This window comes from Podarcis erhardii, assembly GCF_964252035.2.
Source record: "Podarcis erhardii genome assembly, chromosome: 2".
NCBI lineage: Eukaryota > Metazoa > Chordata > Lepidosauria > Squamata > Lacertidae > Podarcis > Podarcis erhardii.
In genome coordinates, this window is record NC_138498.1 from 104,972,716 (window position 1) to 104,990,323 (window position 17,608).

The 17,608-nt window shown below is 42.4% G+C and overlaps 1 protein-coding gene and 1 long non-coding RNA gene across 8 annotated transcripts in view; one reads left to right on the plus strand and one right to left on the minus strand.

Moving 5' to 3' along the window:
- FHIT (fragile histidine triad diadenosine triphosphatase) overlaps positions 1–17,608 on the plus strand; it is a 1,027,317-nt gene that overhangs the window by 880,237 nt on the left and 129,472 nt on the right. For all 7 annotated transcript variants that reach the window (XM_081854051.1, XM_081854049.1, XM_081854045.1 and 4 more), the window contains one exon: positions 10,439–10,507. In XM_081854051.1, coding sequence (XP_081710177.1) covers positions 10,439–10,507 — 69 coding nt within the window. The remainder of the gene's footprint in view (positions 1–10,438; positions 10,508–17,608) is intronic.
- Positions 1–17,608, minus strand: part of LOC309337484 — a 74,621-nt gene that overhangs the window by 10,934 nt on the left and 46,079 nt on the right. The gene's annotated exons all lie outside the window — the stretch shown is intronic.

Sequence of the window (17,608 nt, forward strand, 5' to 3'; positions counted from 1 at the left end):
GACTGGCAAAATGTGGTCATAATGATGGCCTGTAGCTGAGCACAGCCTCATCTAAGGACAGACAGATCAATCTAAATCCGTCCCCTTTCATTTTCACTGGCACTCAATCTTTGCCGGGTCCGTGACTGTATAATAAAATTTGCGTTGCGTTCTGCCGGCACTCAATCATAGGTCCATTTTGTTCAGAAAGAATGGCTTAAAAGCTCGCGTTTCAACTGTACCCCTTATTATATGCATTACTGGGCATGTTTCTGTATGCATTTCCCCAATGGCTGTGTTTTCCAGGGCTTTTCAGTGTGCTTTCCCCATAAAAAAATATGCATTTGATGTGCCTTTTAACCCCAAAAGAGTGTTACCGTGTGCTATTTTTTTGTGCACTGAAAGTGCATTGCAAAATCTGGAAAAGTGTGGAGATTAAAGGTGGAGGCAAGTTTTCCTCTTGGTCCTCCTTTTACAATGCTTGGTGTCCTCCCTTTTGCAATGCTCTCAATAGGGTCTGATTGCTGTGAGGCACAATTTCCTAATAATAATAATAATAATAATAATAATAATAATAATAATAATAAATTTTACTTATACCCCGCCCTCCTCAGCCAAGACCGGGCTCAGAGTGGCAAACACCAAATATAAAAACAATTGATTGAAATACAGCTTAAAAAACAAGATTAAAATACAACATTAAAACATTAGAATGCAGCCTCATTTCAGTGGAACTCAATCAAAAACTTTTTGGGGGATAAAAACGTCAAGTCTTCAACAAGGTTAACTATCCATACTAGTAAAGGAAGCCAGGGAAAAGCCAGGGAAGTCCCAAATAGGAGTTCCAACAGAAGGAGAAAGGAAAAAAGAAAGAGGGGGAGGGAATCAAAGTGATTCCAAGCCAAAGGCCAGGCGGAACAACTCTGTCTTACAGGCCCTGCGGAAAGAAATCAGATCCTGCAGGGCCCTGGTCTCATGAGACAGAGCGTTCCACCAGGCTGGAGCCAGTGTTGAAAAAGCCCTGGCTCTGGTTGAGGCTAATCTGACTTCCTTAGGGCCCGGGACCTCTAGGGTGTTGCTATTTATGGACCTTAAGGTCCTCCGTGGGGCATACCGGGAGAGGCGGTCCCATAGGTACGAGGGTGCTAGGCCGTGAAGGGCTTTAAAGGTCCTAGTGTTTCCTGTTAGCCTTGGACCCTCATGGGGCTCAGGAAGGTGTCTGGCTGTGCCAACTGCTGATGCCAGGACAGGACTAGACCCAACATAAATTCACCAGTGGACCATGGTTGACCTTCTCCCCTTTCCTGCTCTATGCTCTGTGTGTGGAGAACACTTTGCAGCTCCTTGACTTAAGCTGAACTTGTCAACATACTTCCAGTTACAGATAGGTAGCCGTGTTGGTCTGCCATGGTCAAAACAAAATAAAAAAATTCCTTCCAGTAGCACCTTAAAGACCAACTGAGTTAGTTCTAGGTATGAGCTTTCGTGTGCATGCACACTTCTTCAGATACACTGAAACAGAAGTCAGATACACTGAAATAGAAAGGTCCGGTGACTTCTGTTTCAGTGTATCTGAAGAAGTGTGCATGCACACGAAAGCTCATACCTAGAACTAACTCAGTTGGTCTTTAAGGTGCTACTGGAAGGAATTTTTTTATTTTGTTTTGTCAACATACTGTTGATGATACTTCTATATGTTCTTAAGTGGGTGCAGATTAATTCCTATTAACAATTGAGATCCCTGTAGAACTGCATTAAGCCACATCCCTCATAGGGATCAGGAATCCCCCTAACAGAACTAGTGGAGTCATATAATCAGGAATAACAAATGGATGTGCTATGAGATACAGGGAGTACCAAATTACCCTATTTGTCATGTTAATATTCACGCTCTCCACCTCAAAGCATTTGTCATCCTCTCTGAAGAAGCTTCTTACTCTGTGGATTTCTCCTTTTGGTCTTGCTCCTATAAAATCCACTGCCCCAGATAATTTGACAAAGCAAGATGGTAGTGATGGGCAAGGCCAGTCAACATTTGATGCTGAACTTCCATAGGGGGCTGTGAAAGCCCTTAGGGCTGAGGAGTGAGGCGCAAATGCTTTAAATAAATAAAGGTGGGTACCTGAGCTGTATTAACTCTCACCATCTACAGACCCATAGAAATGAGGCATCTTTTATACGAGCTACCTCTTTGATGCAGGTCACTGGTAGAGCCCATATTTTGCTTGTACCAGATTCCATCCTAGTTTCAATATGTGGCAACTCTAGATAAACGATCTCAGGTTGCAAGCCTGGGTGAACTCTCTGCAGCTTGTCTTGAATAACATATATGGGCTGCATTTCTTTAGCTTTCCCTATAAGTTGTGTTGTTTCACCACAGTGTGTAATGTAGCTTTTGGCAGAAGACGAACTGCTGTGAAATGGAAACAGTGCTGCATGTGACAAATGCAGGATAGAGTGGGAAAATGACGCCTTCTTACACCCCTACCCAAGGCAGTGCGATGTAGTGGTTAGAGTGTTGGACTAAGACCTGGGAGGCCAGTCAGAAAGACGTTTTCTGCCTTGAATGAGCTATCCCTCAGACCAGGCACCTCCTTCCCACTTCTCAAATGGGAGAAAGAGATCCTGTGGCAACAGTCTGGAACGGAGAGATCTATAAGAGGACAGCAATCTAACGTTTGATTGTTTTATCGTGGCACTATATAAAAAGGTAAAGGTACCCCTGACCATTAGGTCCAGTCGTGACCGACTCTGGGATTGCGGCACTCATCTCGCTTTATTGGCCAAGGGAGCTTCTGGGTCATGTGGCCGTTTACCTTCCCGCTGGAGCGGTACCTATTTATCTACTTGCACTTTGATGTGCTTTCGAACTGCTAGGTTGGCAGGAGCAGGGACTGAGCAATGGGAGCTCACCCCGTCGCGGGGATTCAAACCGCCAACCTTCTGATCAGCAAGTCCTAGGCTCTGTGGTTTAACCCACAGCATGCATATATAATCAAAGTGGGATATTGTGAGATGCATGAGCATTACATGTTATTTGCTTCTGTGTCAGTCATTGGCTGGAAGCCCTCCCCCCCCCCCGAGTTCCTGGAGAAAGACCCTTGAATGAAAACCTATAAAAGCAGAGCAAAATTTAGTGTTGGCTGGAGAGACTTTTGCAGTGATTCCTTCCTCTTTGGGCAAGGCTGTCATGCATTGAATTGGGTGTGTGTGATTATGTGCCTTTCCACAAATGGGCCTTGCTGGATGGGAAACAATTGGAACATGGATAAAGTCCCCTCCTTAATAGGTTTGCCAAATGGGGAGGCAAATTATAAAGTGGCAGTAGAAAGTTTGCCTTTCCCAGATGTTTGTCTCTGCTTGGCACCCATAGCTCCACTCTGCTGCTTTCACCCTGAGTTTCTGCCTGAAAGCAAAAGAAAATAGGGAACCACTTGAGATGTAATTGCCTCTCGCTGTGTCCGCTTGGTTCTATTACACAAACAGTAGGGAGAATTCGGCTTATTATATACGTTCTGTTCATAACCTTAAAAAGAAAGGAACAAACAAAAGCAAACCCCAGGATCCCTACAATCAAATACCTGCTGTTTATACTGATGGAGGGTACACTGATTCAAAAACAGATGGGGCAGGGGAATATCGCACCGAACCCCATTAGTGGTTTGAAAAGAATAGATGGATTTTGTTACACCGCACTGCATTCTATAAAAGCCTAATATGAATAGTAAAGGTGAGCAAACCATGGAAATGTCCTCGCAGGTTCTTAGTGGTCCATATGCCAAGGTAAATGTTTTGCCATATAAGCAGTAAAAATTCACAGAATGTTTTCATTTCTCGTTTTAGTGCCACCCACAGGGAGACATCTTGAGCCAACAAAATGTTATTATTACCTGCTGCATAAATTAGTATATTTCATGCCTCTTATTTCCATAAGGTTAAGCCTAAGGCTTTTTGCAGTGTTTTTGTTGATGGCTGTATAGGCTGGATCAGGCATTGTGTGTGTGTGTGTGTGTGTGTGTGTGTGTGCGTGCATGTGCGTGCGTGCGTGCACACGCATGCATGTGTGTGCTAGCGTGCATTTTTAAAATACACATGTGCACACAAAACATTCCCCAGATGTGGTGTTGCAATACAATTACTGCAAAGAGAAAATATGATTCTTCTTGCATAAATTAGGCAAGTTAAATCAATATTTGCTAAATTTATTCTGGAGATTCTATTTTGTCTAATTATTCTGTTCTTTAGGTGAAAGGCCAAAATACTATACAGGGCATTATTTGTTGTTGTTGTTGTTTTTTTGGGGGGGGGGGCAGGAGCTTAATTCAAATTTCAATAAAAATACATGTTTATACTTATAATAAAAGACAACAGGAAGATTTTATAAAGAGCATTTTATGGTTTAGCACAGCAGCTTGTAACATTCTGAATGCTGAACAAAATTTTTCTGAAGATAGTTTAGATGAACTCAAATTGAAACCCATGATATATAAATTTTATGTAAGTAAGTATGTAAATAAATAAATAAATAAAATTGTCAGCTGAATGTGAAGAGAGGAACATGAACTGGAATTAGCTCCTCTCTCTTTTTTAGACAAGTTGAACTTTTTACAGTGAACCTTCTCAGTTTTCATAGTTTATACCATCAGAATAGTTGGCGGTAGATGTGTCAGACACTCCAAGCAATGTTGCATGTTTCCTTGTGAGGAATATGGATTTGGAAGCAGGATTCACTACAGCTTCATGTACTAGAGAGGAAGGTCCATTGAGGTCCACTCAACCTATCCATCACAATACAGGAAGGAAATAGGGCTTCTCTCTAGTTTGTCTAAAAATGGGGCAGGGAAGGGGATCAGGTGCAAACTACGGAGAATATGAGTTACATAGGAGCCGTATCCAACAAAGTCATTTTGTTAGCACATAGATTTCTGCCTGCAGAACAGGGTTTCCTCTCCTTCTCCTCGCTCTGTGCACCACCTGTGCCCTCTCAAATTGGTCCTGGGGGATTCCCTCAACCCCCCCAGGGTTGCAGGGAAAGGTAAAGTCCCATTGTGCAGGTAGAGTCCATTGTGCTAACATGCCGACTTCATTGAGTACAACTTTCAGGTTGAAGGCTAGATGCCAAACATCTGAGAGAGGAATATGCCGCCTGTGATAATGAGGCATGAGTAAATCCATATTGCTATATGAGTGGAAACACATCCTCAGAAATTGCCCAGGATCTTGAGTTAAACAGTTGACAAAGTGTTGAACGTGGCATCAAATTTAAAATGGCCGACAAGATGATCTTGGAAAGTTACCTCGGGCCAAGGAATGTGAAATGGAGCTCAAATTTCCTCTTGGGAGTTTCACGTGTGACTAACGTTGCGTTCCTGCATGCAGTTAAGGTACTTGAATCCCTTTAACTTCAACAGCATGGCTGCCACTTAAACACTGTGCAGTGTGGCAGCCTAACTACCAGAAGAAAACGCACCATTTTGCTATGAACAGGGCAAATTGCAGAGTGAGCCTTGTGGCTCTCCATGTGTCACTGAACTACAGCTTCCATTATCCTTGGCCATTTGCCATGCTAACAGAGGCTTATGGGAGTTACAGTTCAGTGACATCCGAAGAGCACCACAAGTTAGCCACTGAAGGTTCCCTTGGAAATTTCCAGTTCTGCTGGCACTTTCATACCATCTTTGTATCGTCTATTTTTCTTCAAGAAACCCTTAATTTCCTAGTAAGTGTGCAGATGAGGGCCCAGTGGTACCAAAGAGTGTTTTTAAGCTTGCGTTGTGGTTTTGAGCAATATATCATCAGGGCAATGATGCTGGGATGATGTATTGCACTAATACCTCATAAGAGCACTATCGCGCTCGTGATATATTAGTATAATACACTATCAGAACACTATCTCTGATGTATTACTCAAAAGAACCATTTTTAACTGAAAAGGAAGGAGAGGAGAGTGTCTTAGCTCCCACCAGAAACTATGGACAGCAACAATAAAGGGGAAAAATAATAAATTGTTGGGTCCTCGGCTTGTAAGGTATCTTGAAAGAGCCAGGAGTGTTGTTTAGAGCACTCGGTGCTATTCTAGCTTTAAATTCCTTCTGATGAAGTGGACTATAGTCACCCAAAACTTATGCCGTAAAGAATTTGTTAGTCTTGGAGGTGGCACAAGACTATTTAATTACATGTACTGTATTTCAGTTCCCTTTATTTTGTCCTATTTATGAATCACTTCCTGTAAGACACTGTGGAGCAATTTATTTATTTTGTATGCCACCTTTCATCTGAATATCAAGGGGAGGGTTGCAACAGTTTGGTGTAGTGTAGAGCCAGTGTGGTGTAGTGGTTAAGAGTGGTAGACTCGTAATCTGGTGAACCGGGTTTGCGTCTCTGCTCCTCCACATGCAGCTGCTGGGTGACCTTGGGCTGGTCACACTTCTCTGAAGTCTCTCAGCCCCACTCACCTCACAGAGTGTTTGTTGTGGGGGAGGAAGGGAAAGGAGAATGTTAGCCGCTTTGAGGGGAGTGATAAAGTGGGATGTTAGCCGCCTTAAGGGGAGTGATAAAGCGGGATATCAAATCGAAATTCTTCAAATCCAAACATAAAAATACAAAATGAAAACACAAAATACACAACAACACAAAAACAAATCAACAACCCCCCCAAACTTATTTTAAAGGCCATAAAATGTAAATCAGCCCAAGGCCCGCTAACTGAGATAGGTTTTTGAAGAGGCATGTATGGGGAGAACATTCAGTGAGCCGCTCCAGAAAAGGCCTGTTCTGGTGCTGCCACCCTCCAGATCGCTCATGGAGGAGGGCCTCAGAGAATGATCTCAGGGTCCAAGTAGATTCATATGAATACAGGTGGTGCTTGAGGTATTGCGGTCCTGAACCGTTTAAAGCTTTATAGGTCAAAACCAGCACTTTAAATTAAACTAATTTAAACTAATTAGCAGCCAGTGCGGTTGGGCCAAGATTGGCGTAATATGTTCACCATCTTTCTTTTTTTTTAATAAATATTTATTAAGTTTTTTTTTTATAAAAGAAATGCACAAATAATAAACAACATTAGTTATATCATAACAAAATCTCATAACTTCTTTGGACTTCCTCACGTCTCCTGCTCCCACTTACATCGTTGAAAATTTTTTTCAAGCAAATTATCATCTTGTTTACAATCTTATTTCCACTCATTTAAATATAATCTAACAATTCTCCAGAAGGTTTATGTTTTCCTTAATCTCACTTATCATCAAATTCCAGTCTAATTTAGTGGTGGCCAATTATTTTATGATCAAGCATCCTTCTTAACATTCAACCAAATTACAATATTTTTGTAAATAAATCTTAAATTTCTTCCAATCTTCTTCAATCCTTTCTTCTCCCAGGTCTCGGATTCTGCCAGTCATCTCCGCCAATTGCATATAGTCCATCAGCTGCATCTGCCACTCTTCCAGTGTGGGTAGATCTTGAGTTTTCCAGTTCTTAGCGATGAGTATCCTTGCTGCCGTTGTTGCATACATAAAAAATGTTCGGTCCTTCTTTAACACCTTCTGGCCGACAATACCCAGGAGGAAGGCTTCTGGTTTCTTAGTGAAGGTATACTTAAATACCTTTTTCAACTCATTATATATCATTTCCCAGAAGGCCTTCACTTTAGGGCAAGTCCACCAGAGGTGAAAGAATGTTCCTTCATTTTCTTTACATTTCCAACATTTATTATCAGACAAATGGTATATTTTGGCAAGTTTAACTGGGGTCATGTACCATCTGTATATCATTTTCATTACATTTTCCTTCAAAGCATTACATGCAGTGAAGTTCAGCCCATTGGTCCACAACCTTTCCCAGTCCTCAAACATAATGTTATGCCCAATGTCCTGTGCCCACTTTATCATAGCCGATTTAACCATTTCGTCTTGTGTGTTCCATTTTAACAGCAAGTTATACATTCTTGATAATACCTTAGTCTTTGGTTCTAACAATTCTGTTTCCAACTTCGATTTCTCCACCTGGAACCCTAACTTTTTATCATTTTTAAAGACTTCTTTAATCTGAGCGTAATGTAACCAATCTCACACTTTATCCTTCATTTTCTCCAAACTCTGCAATTTCCAATTGTCTCCATCTTTTTCTAATATTTCCCAATATTTTGGCCATTTGGCCTCCATATTGGGTCTTTTTCGGGCCTTAGCTTCCAGAGGGGAAAGCCACCTCGGAGTTTTATTTTCCAATAAGTCTTTGTATTTTGTCCAGACGTTGAATACTGCTTTCCTGACAATATGGTTTTTAAAGGCCTTATTGATCTTAACTTTGTCATACCATAGGTATGCGTGCCAACAAAAGCATTGTTAAAACCTTCTAGATCCAATACATCAGTGTCTTCGAGAAGTAGCCAGTCTTTTAGCCAGCAGAAAGCTGCGGCTTCATAGTACAGCTTTAAGTCTGGCAGGGCAAAGCCTTTTGTTCTGAATATATTGCATCAATTCCATTCTCAAAACCCCGTCCCACTCCCATTTCTTTTAGATTTCCCTTCATAAATTTCCAAGAGATATTATCAAAGGCCTTCTCCGCGTCTATAAAAATTAACACTGCTTTTGTATTTATGTCTGTTTGCAAAAGTTCTAAAATGTCAATAATGTTCCTTGTGTTAGCAAACATGTGTCTACCTGGGAGAAAGCCTGCCTGATCTTTATGAATTACTTCATTTAAAACTCTTTTAAGTCTGCTTGCCAAAACGTCAGCAAATATTTTGTAATCCACATTTAAAAGGGAGATAGGACGATAGTTCTTGAGTTGTGTCTTTTCAGTTTCTGATTTTGGTATCAATGTGATAAAAGCTTCCTTCCACGATTCCGGCGCCTTCTTTCCCTCCATAATTTCATTACTGACCTCCATCAATGGTTGTATCAAATAGTCTCTTAATGTCTTATAATACTTAGAGGTCAGACCATCTGGCCCTGGAGATTTGCCCAGTTTCATGTTCTGAATGGCTTGTTCGATCTCTTGTCGTGTTATTTTGCTGTTCAGGAGTGATCTATTTTCTTGTGACAGTTTTTTAAGTATGTTCACCATCTTGCCTCAGTGAGTAACCTGGCTGCTGAATGCTGCTGAATTCTGCTGCTGAAGTCTCTGAACCATCTTCAGAGGTTGCCTCACGTGTTACACATAGCAGTAATCTAACCTAGAGGTTACCAGAGCACAGATGGCAAAAGTTAGGTTATCCAACTCCAGATAGGGGCACAGCTGGGCCACCAGCCAAAGCTGACAGGAGGCACTCAGCACCACTGAAGCCACCTGAGCCACAAGCAACAGCAAAGGAACGAGAAGTACCCCCAGGCTATGCAACCCCATCAAGAGCAGTCAACCTCCCATCCATCCTATCTAGGGAGCCATCCACAAACAGTACCTCAGTCTTATCTTCATCAAGCCTCAGTTTCTTGGCTCTTATCCAGTCCATTACCAAGGCAAGACAACGTTCCAGCACATCCACCGCCTCACTTGCAGATGTAAAGGAGAAGCAGAGCTAAGTGTCACCAACATATTGCTGACAACATACTCCAAACCTATGGATAAGCCCACTCTGCAGTTTCATAAAACAATTTTGTATATAAAAATAGTTGAATGAAAGTTCTGCTAACTCACTCACCTAAATATTCTCCCCGTTGCCTCAAACATCTGTCTTGCAGCACATTTTTCAGGAGTTGCACACACACATGCACAGATGCACTTCTTCCAAATGTGCAGGAAGACCAGAATGGTCACCCCTACTGAATTTCAGATGTTGAGGGCAAATAGAGGAAGTCTTCGTCTCCCTACTTATGAATTCCCAGAGATTTTGGCTGGCTGCTATTGGAAACTGTGCCGAATGGGGTAGATTGTTGCTTATTTCAGCTTTTACCCTGGGGCCCTCCAGCAATTTTGGACTGCATGCTGGCTGAGTGCTGATGGGCACTGTAGTCTTCACCAGCTGAAGTGCACCAGGTTTGGAAGGGCCCATCTATTCTTAAGTTCTTAGAGCCTTCTTAAGCTCTAGTCCACCCTGTATTATATATGCTGTCCTCCTTCCTTAAATATGTTTGTAGACATCCAGGTTGAGAAATGGGTTACACTTGTCACTCTCAAAGACTTGACAGTCAGTTGTGTGATATCCTGTCATTTCAAATAGATGTGAAAGTTAGATTGACATATCCTAATAATTCCACAGAGCTTCTCAACTTTCTCACATGTACTATGGAGTTTCTCTCTCCTTTCTGATTCTTCTCTTTTCTCCCCCCTGAGGACTTCTTGCAAGGAGTTAAAGAACAGGTTCACTGCTTTCTACAGGAAAAAACTGAATGCCATGGGAGTCACTGTTTAATAAAGGAATCACAGTGAAAACATCTTGGAATATATCTGTCTGTTTCGACCAGAAGCTGATGATCAACATTCATTTGTGTGTTTGATTTTGTTTCAATTTTTGCAGCATGTTCATGTTCACGTGCTTCCAAGGAAGGCTGGAGACTTCAGCAGAAATGATGACATCTATCATGAGGTATGTCTGAGCTTAAATATTTGAATATTACCATTTGAATATTAAAGTGGTTGTTGTGGCCTTAACTGAATGTGAAAGGTCCCTACCAGTGCAATTTTTGAATGTACCATATTTTCATTACAAAACATGGAGGTGGTTGGGCTATTGATTTTCAGAGGTGTCTGGTTGCAACCCAGTGGTCTACATGTTGAAATGGATGCTTGTTGCTAAGTCTGAAGCACAAAGGGGGATGCAAAGTTGATCCGTTGTGTTGAATTTGGGGGGTGGGGTGAAAAAGAGAGGATTTTCATAAAGCTGTTTCCTGAAAACTCTCCAGCCTGTACATTTTAAATTCTAGTTTGCTCCAGCCCCCGTGTTTTGTTGTGCGGCGTGAGACTGTGGTGGAAGCAGTCTTCATTTTTTCCTAAATGTGATTTTCCCTATTGTGCAGTTAATCTGATTTGGCTATGAGATCTAAGAGGGTCAGATGGGCTTTGCACTTTAAGTCCTAGAAATAATTGTCCCTGCATAATCATTTCACACTTAGGTGACTATGGATCTAAAATTAGGGATGACCATCTGTAGATAACTGAACTGTAGTCACAGTCTACGGTGCAACTTTTTGCTCGCAAGATTTCATATGAACTGTGCCCCATTGCTAATTCATGCACATTTTAGAAAGGCAAAAGATGGCTGCTGACCTTACTCTTTCCTTAAGAGAGGACCTTCAACCGACCCATTGTTGTTGTTGTTTAGTCGTTTAGTCGTGTCCGACTCTTCATGACTCCATGGACCAGAGCATGCCAGGCACTTCTGTCTTCCACTGCCTCCCGCAATTTGGTCAAACTCATGCTAGTAGCTTCGAGAACACTATCCAACCATCTCATCCTCTGTCGTCCCCTTCTCCTTGTGCCCTCCATCTTTCCCAACATCAGGGTCTTTTCCAGGGAGTCTTTTCTTCTCATGAGGTGGCCAAAGTATTGGAGCCTCAGCTTCACAATCTGACCCATACACCCACACATGTGCCATGGCTGACCTTATATCTCAAATGTTTCCTACCTATGAAGTTTCTCCTGTTTGGCAATTACTCCTTTATTATCAAGCCAGCTACCCACGAAGGATTCACATTGCATATCAGAATGCCTGGCTGAGTATCTGAACAAATAAATGTTTCTTCCAAGGATATTGAAACGGATCAATCCTGGTCTACACAAACTATCGGGAGGAACGCAAACACCATGACGATTTTGCGTTCAGAATGGATCACGGCATCAAAGAAGGCCAAGTACAAACCCAAGGCCGAATGTCATTACTATTGCTGAGCTTTCTCGCATTATACATGGAAGAAAAGCTCATCTCTTTCCAAGTATGAATTATTCAGTGTAAAACTTTTAAACCGGCAATGGTATTCAGCATGCGACGTCCTCCTCTTCCCTTCTGACATTCAGAGACACAGCAAGAAAATCACTTAGGGAAAGATATTTTGACTTAGCGATCTCATTCAGTGCATTATGCTAAATCATTTTGGCAGCACAGGAATACCTATTAGGAATCATTTTCAATTTTGGGGGGATGGAGGAAGTGGCTGGGCATAAGACTTAGCAGCTTTCCGGCTTCGATTTCAGTCAAGCTGAACTGGTGAACAGAAGCGCATTCATAAGCTGATTTCCAAACACTCCGAAAATTTCAGCTGCCGGTAACATAGCTTGCTTGAGCTTTGACTGTCACACATCGCTAGCTCTTAAGCCGACCCGCCTTTGGAAGCAGCAAAGACTGGGGGAGGGAAACAGGAATGCAGATTCTTTCATTTCAGCCTCCCCCAATGGGTTCTGAATACCTGAACAGTTTCTAGTTACTACTGAATCTTGGCTTTCATAATGTTACGGCTTTGTAAAAAAATACAGAGATTTGTAGACTATCAGTACTAAGACTACTGAACCTTCACTGAAGACATGCAAATATGCCCACAAGCTGTTTCTCAAATCACTTGGAGCCAAGAAAGGATGGTATCACATTGGGAAGACTTCTTTAAGACATAGTCAATACGTTTGTTACTGTTGACGATGTTAAACAAAGGGGGATATACAGTGAATGCTTAACTAGCCCATTTTAAGTCACCATGCATTGTTTTCATATGGTGTTCCATAAACTCACTCGAGTGAGATCTTTGTTCAACTTCTACAGCGGACCTTGCATCTGGGCCCTCTTGTTGGTTTCTCTCTGAAAGGGATATTGCATCTTTTTAATTTTTTTTTAAAGAAAGAAACTCGACTCCACATTTCATATCATTCTGAACAGAAGGATATATCCAATTGTGTGTCTTTCCTCGTGAAAGGCTCTTTAGTCAAGACTTCTGTGAAGAAAAGGAAGAAGAAGGTGATTTTTGTGATTCCCCCCTTTCTCCAACAGCCTGGACTTTGAATTTTTCAAGAGGCTGTGAGCACACTATACCTTTCAAGCACATTTGAAATGAATTCTTTCCCTCAAAGAATTCCGGGCACTTTACCCCTCACAGAGTTACAAATCCCAGTAACTCTTAACAAACTGCAGTAACCAGAATTCTTTGAGGGAAACAAGGCGCTTCAAATGTGCTTTATAAGTCTAGTGTGTACACAACCACAGTATTCGAAAGGGTCTCCCGACCTCCTGGGGCAGACTTTGATCAAGGAGTGCAGAGCAAAGGGAGAATCACATAAAAACTGGCTTCCTTCCTCCTTCTGGAAACTTATGCTGGATTAAAGAGCCTTCCTTGGGCAGAGGGAAACCAGTTGGATACAACCCAGAGATCTTATATAAAGTTTGTGTTAAAAAAGAGAGAGAGACAAAGTTTAGAAATCGATTTCTATGGGAAGGCATGCATACATAAATTTAAAAGAAAGCTAGATGCCTGTGGGATCCAAATAAATCTGTTCCACAATGATGTAAGCTGTTCTCACCTCAATCCAGAATTCTGTGTGGTAGTTACATCCAGGGCCATGTGCAAATGGGCCTCTTGGAAGTCTCCACCATATTTGTGAGCAAAGAAATAGGCGGTGGGGAGGACTATTTCACTGAATTCCTCCCAACAGTTTCTCAGCGATAGGATTCCTTGTTGGTAGGGGCAGTAGCAGTTTCTTTCTTAAGTTGATGCTGTTGTTGCTACATATGTGAGAATCAGGGACTGTGCTGGCAGCCTGGCTGCCATTTTGCATTCTTCACAACATCCTGGGCTGAGTGTCATTCCAGGACAGCAGAGGGCAGAGGAGATGGGTTATGTGGGACGGAGTGGAGGTGTTTGCTGCAGATAAATGGTGGAGAATATCTGGAGAAAATTCTGGCCTCTTTTTTTTTTCTTTTTACCAAGGAAAAAAAAGAAAAATCTCAGACATTTTCTCAGCAAACCACAGCAACCCACGTCTCCAGAGTAATTATGGCTCAGCTCTACATCTTTCACTTTAGGGAACTTGCCTGCTTGCTTTAGCTTTATCATCTCAATTGTGTCAAACCATTTCCATGAGAATCCTGTTTCTGCTTGAGTGTGATTCATTTCCATGTTATTATCATTTCTATTCATTAATACTCAGTACTTCCATTCGTATGTTTAAAACAACAACCCAACAGCTGATTTTTGTGGTTTTGGATCCTGTGCTCTGGGGAGCGTTCCCAAAACACATATTTCCCGTTACTGCAGTTGACTCAGGTCATCTTAGGGTTACTGTATAAGTGCTATAAGTGGAAGTTGTTTCTCTCCAATGCCTGTGGATTCTCCCAGTGGATCTGAAGAATTTTTCACCTGATTGTGCAGCCGTGCTTCCTTTCTGAGGCTATTACTGCCTAGAAGCCCTCTGTAAATCTCTCTCTTCTTCCATTCTTTGCCATGCCTCATTTTTTAAAATATTTTTTTTTAAAAAAAAAAAACAGGGCATAGATATACATATTCATCCGACGGCCCCTTCCGCAGCTCATGTGCACATGAAAGGAAGCAGAAACCTTATATTTTCAGACGGAGGTGTTTGGCGCAGAAAAGGGTTCAAAAGCTCATCTGCTTCTCTGAGCTGTATCCAAATTATGTGTGCTGTCTGAATCTGAAAATGGAATCAGCTGGAAATGTGCCTTTTTGATGAGATGCTTTGTGAGCTCTTGCAGGCCTAAGCTGTAAATACGGTGAGATGATCCTTTCGCACAGTATTTTGCCACTGCCTGAATTGGTAATGTATTGGGAACTTCATATCCTGGTACTTTGGAATATATTGGTGTCATAACAGTATCCGGTATTTTAATGCACTTTGGAGATGGATTCTACTTTCGGAGAGAGCGCCCATCAGCTTCTCAGTGGGCCATGAGCATCATCTTGCTGTGCTGTGGCAGCAGGATCCGTGAGAAGCCTTACTGGAAGCATAGCAGTAATGTGCCTTCTGCCATGCTCCTTATTTGCACCCAACTGCCATCATTCTGCACAGGCATGTGCTACATTCTTTATATTCATCTAATGAAATCTTTCTAACCTGTGCGAGATCATCTCAGCAAAGGCTACAATAACAAAAGAAGCCGGGAACACCTAAAGTTATAAAACATAACAACCCATAATATACATGTCCAGCATCCAATTTTAAATACCCAGCACCAGCAAACAGAAAATTGTCTACTTATGAGCAAAGCTCAACATGTCCCAGATTCCTGTGTAAACAACCACGGTTCAACTGGGTGCCATTCAGCTTAAATGTTGAGCACTAGCAAACAGCACAAAGATATCACATGCTTGTGAACTGCCATCAACATGGCCCAAATGTCAGAGCAAGAAGCCAAGTTTTAAGTTGATGCTGAAAAATAGCCAATCTCGGTGCCCCAGAGCAGAAGGTATTCCATAACCATTGTTTGGACAGGCTGTATTTCAGGAGTAGAGCATCTGCTTTAGAAATGCAGAAGGTTCCAGATTCAAACCCTTGCATCTTCAGGTGTGGCTGGGAGACAGGGCTTTTTATCAGCCGGAACTCTCCAGAGCTCAGTTCTGGCACCTCTCGGGTGGGCGCCATTGTCGCTATAAGAGAACGAGGGAGGCATTCATGGTGAGTTCCAGCACTCCTTTTTCTTGAAAAATAGCACCTCTGGGAGAAACCCCACTCTGAAAACCTGGAGAACCTCTTCCAGTCCGTGTAGACAATACTGAACTAAATTGATCAATTGTATGACTCGGTATTAGGCAGTTTCCTAACCAGGACAGACTCTCTCCCATGTCTCCACATAATACACACCACCCTGAACACAGAGGAAAAATCCCACCACCAGCATCTGTCGTATCCTAATTCTCAAGTAGGAAGCTTTCATATATTTCAGGAGATGGACTGAGGATGTTTCTGAGGAGTCAGTGATATCAAATGATACTTGTTACGGAACAAAATAAAAAAAATCTTTCCAGTAGCACCTTAGAGACCAACTAAGTTTGTTATTGGTATTGGTTACAGAGTCACTCATGGGAGGAGGAAGTTTTGGGTTCCTTGGGTTTATCTGTCCTCCCCACTCCATCTTCTATGGAGGTTTCTGTAGGCCTGGCTTAATTAGAGGCCTCTTCCAGAGACAGAAACAAATGAGGGTCTCCATTAGTCTCAGGATTTCCCAGGATGACATCAATGCCGTCACCAAATCTGGTTCCTGGACCATGACGCACCACCTCTATTAAGTGGGCAGGCCATTGCTAACACCGAGTGTTCAGCAGACAGTGCTGATTGCTTGAAGATACTGTGTAAAAAAAAGAGAGAGGCCTATTTGAAGGTGGTCTTTGAGGGAGAAGAGCCATTCCCTTCAGATAGCGTGCTCTCTTCCTCCCCCATTTCCAGAGCAAAAGAGATAAAGGAGACTTCAGAGAACAGATAATCCATGAATCCCTTTCTTTTAGTAAAGCTTGGACTAGTGACTGTACAAAGGGCCAATGGATTAAATAATTGGGGAACTCAGACCTCGCCGCCATTAGTAATAGCTGCTGGAGCTGAGAGGGTGAGATAATTGTAAGAGAGCAGCTATAAAGGACCCGATCACAGGAAATTAAAATGAATCAGCTATATAAGTCACAGCTGTTTCTAAATTGCCACTGATTCCCCCCACCCGCAAAAAAAAAAAAAAAAGACTCCCTGCCTATTATTTTTCTGTTAAACTAATTATTTTGTATTGATTTTCTTCTGAGGGGAAAAATTGCCAAACATGACCCAGAGTACAGTATGCTATGCTTCGGTGTCCTGTAACTTTGCAAATGTGAAGCTGCCGCTGTGGGCTGGGAAATGGAAAATGGGAAGGACTTCTGAGGCTCATGTGACATTTGCTGCAGGAGGAAGCTGCCTTATACTGAACCAGACCCTCAGCCCATCTAAGCTCAGTATTATCTACACTGACTGGCAGCATCTCTCCCAGATTCGAGGCAGGTTTCTATTGTCAGTAATACACAGATAAAATCAGCAAATATTTAAAAAGAGGGTGGGCAGGAGGAGTGGGCAGGGGCTGCCTGGTTGGAGTCAGCCAGACTCTGACGGGGGGAGGAGGAAAGAGAAGGGGAGTCAGGAGCGAGGGGGAGACGGGGGAAAGCGGGGGAATAAAAGGGGCAGGAGAGGAGGACAAGGGGGTGGTTGAACCTAGAGCAGAAAATCCCAGAAGCACCTCTCAGGTAGAAAACCAAAACCAAACCATAATTAGGGAAGCTTTTTAATGTTTAACAGATTACTGTATTTTAATACTTTGTTGGAAGCCGCCCAGAGTGGCTGGGGAAACCCAGCCAGATGGGTGGGGTATAAATAAATTATTATTATTATTATTATTATTATTATTATTATTATTATAAAAAATAAATGAGGAAGTGGAGGAGGGAGCCAGAGAGAGACAGAAAGAGACAGAGGAGAGAAAAGGGGAGCGAGCGAGCGAGGCAGAGAAAGGGGGGGGGTAGGCTGGCAGCAAAGCAGGACAAGATGAGGACAGGTGGAAAAACTCCAGACAGCAAGTGGTGGCAGCAGTGGCTCAAAGCTTTCAGAATAGCTGACCTGGCGGCTGGCAAAAGTGCTCTTGTGCTCAGATTCTGCTTCTGGTTGGCCACTGTGAGAGAAGGATAGTGAACTAGGTGAGCCATTGGCCTGATGCAGAAGGCTGTCCTTATGTCTGCTG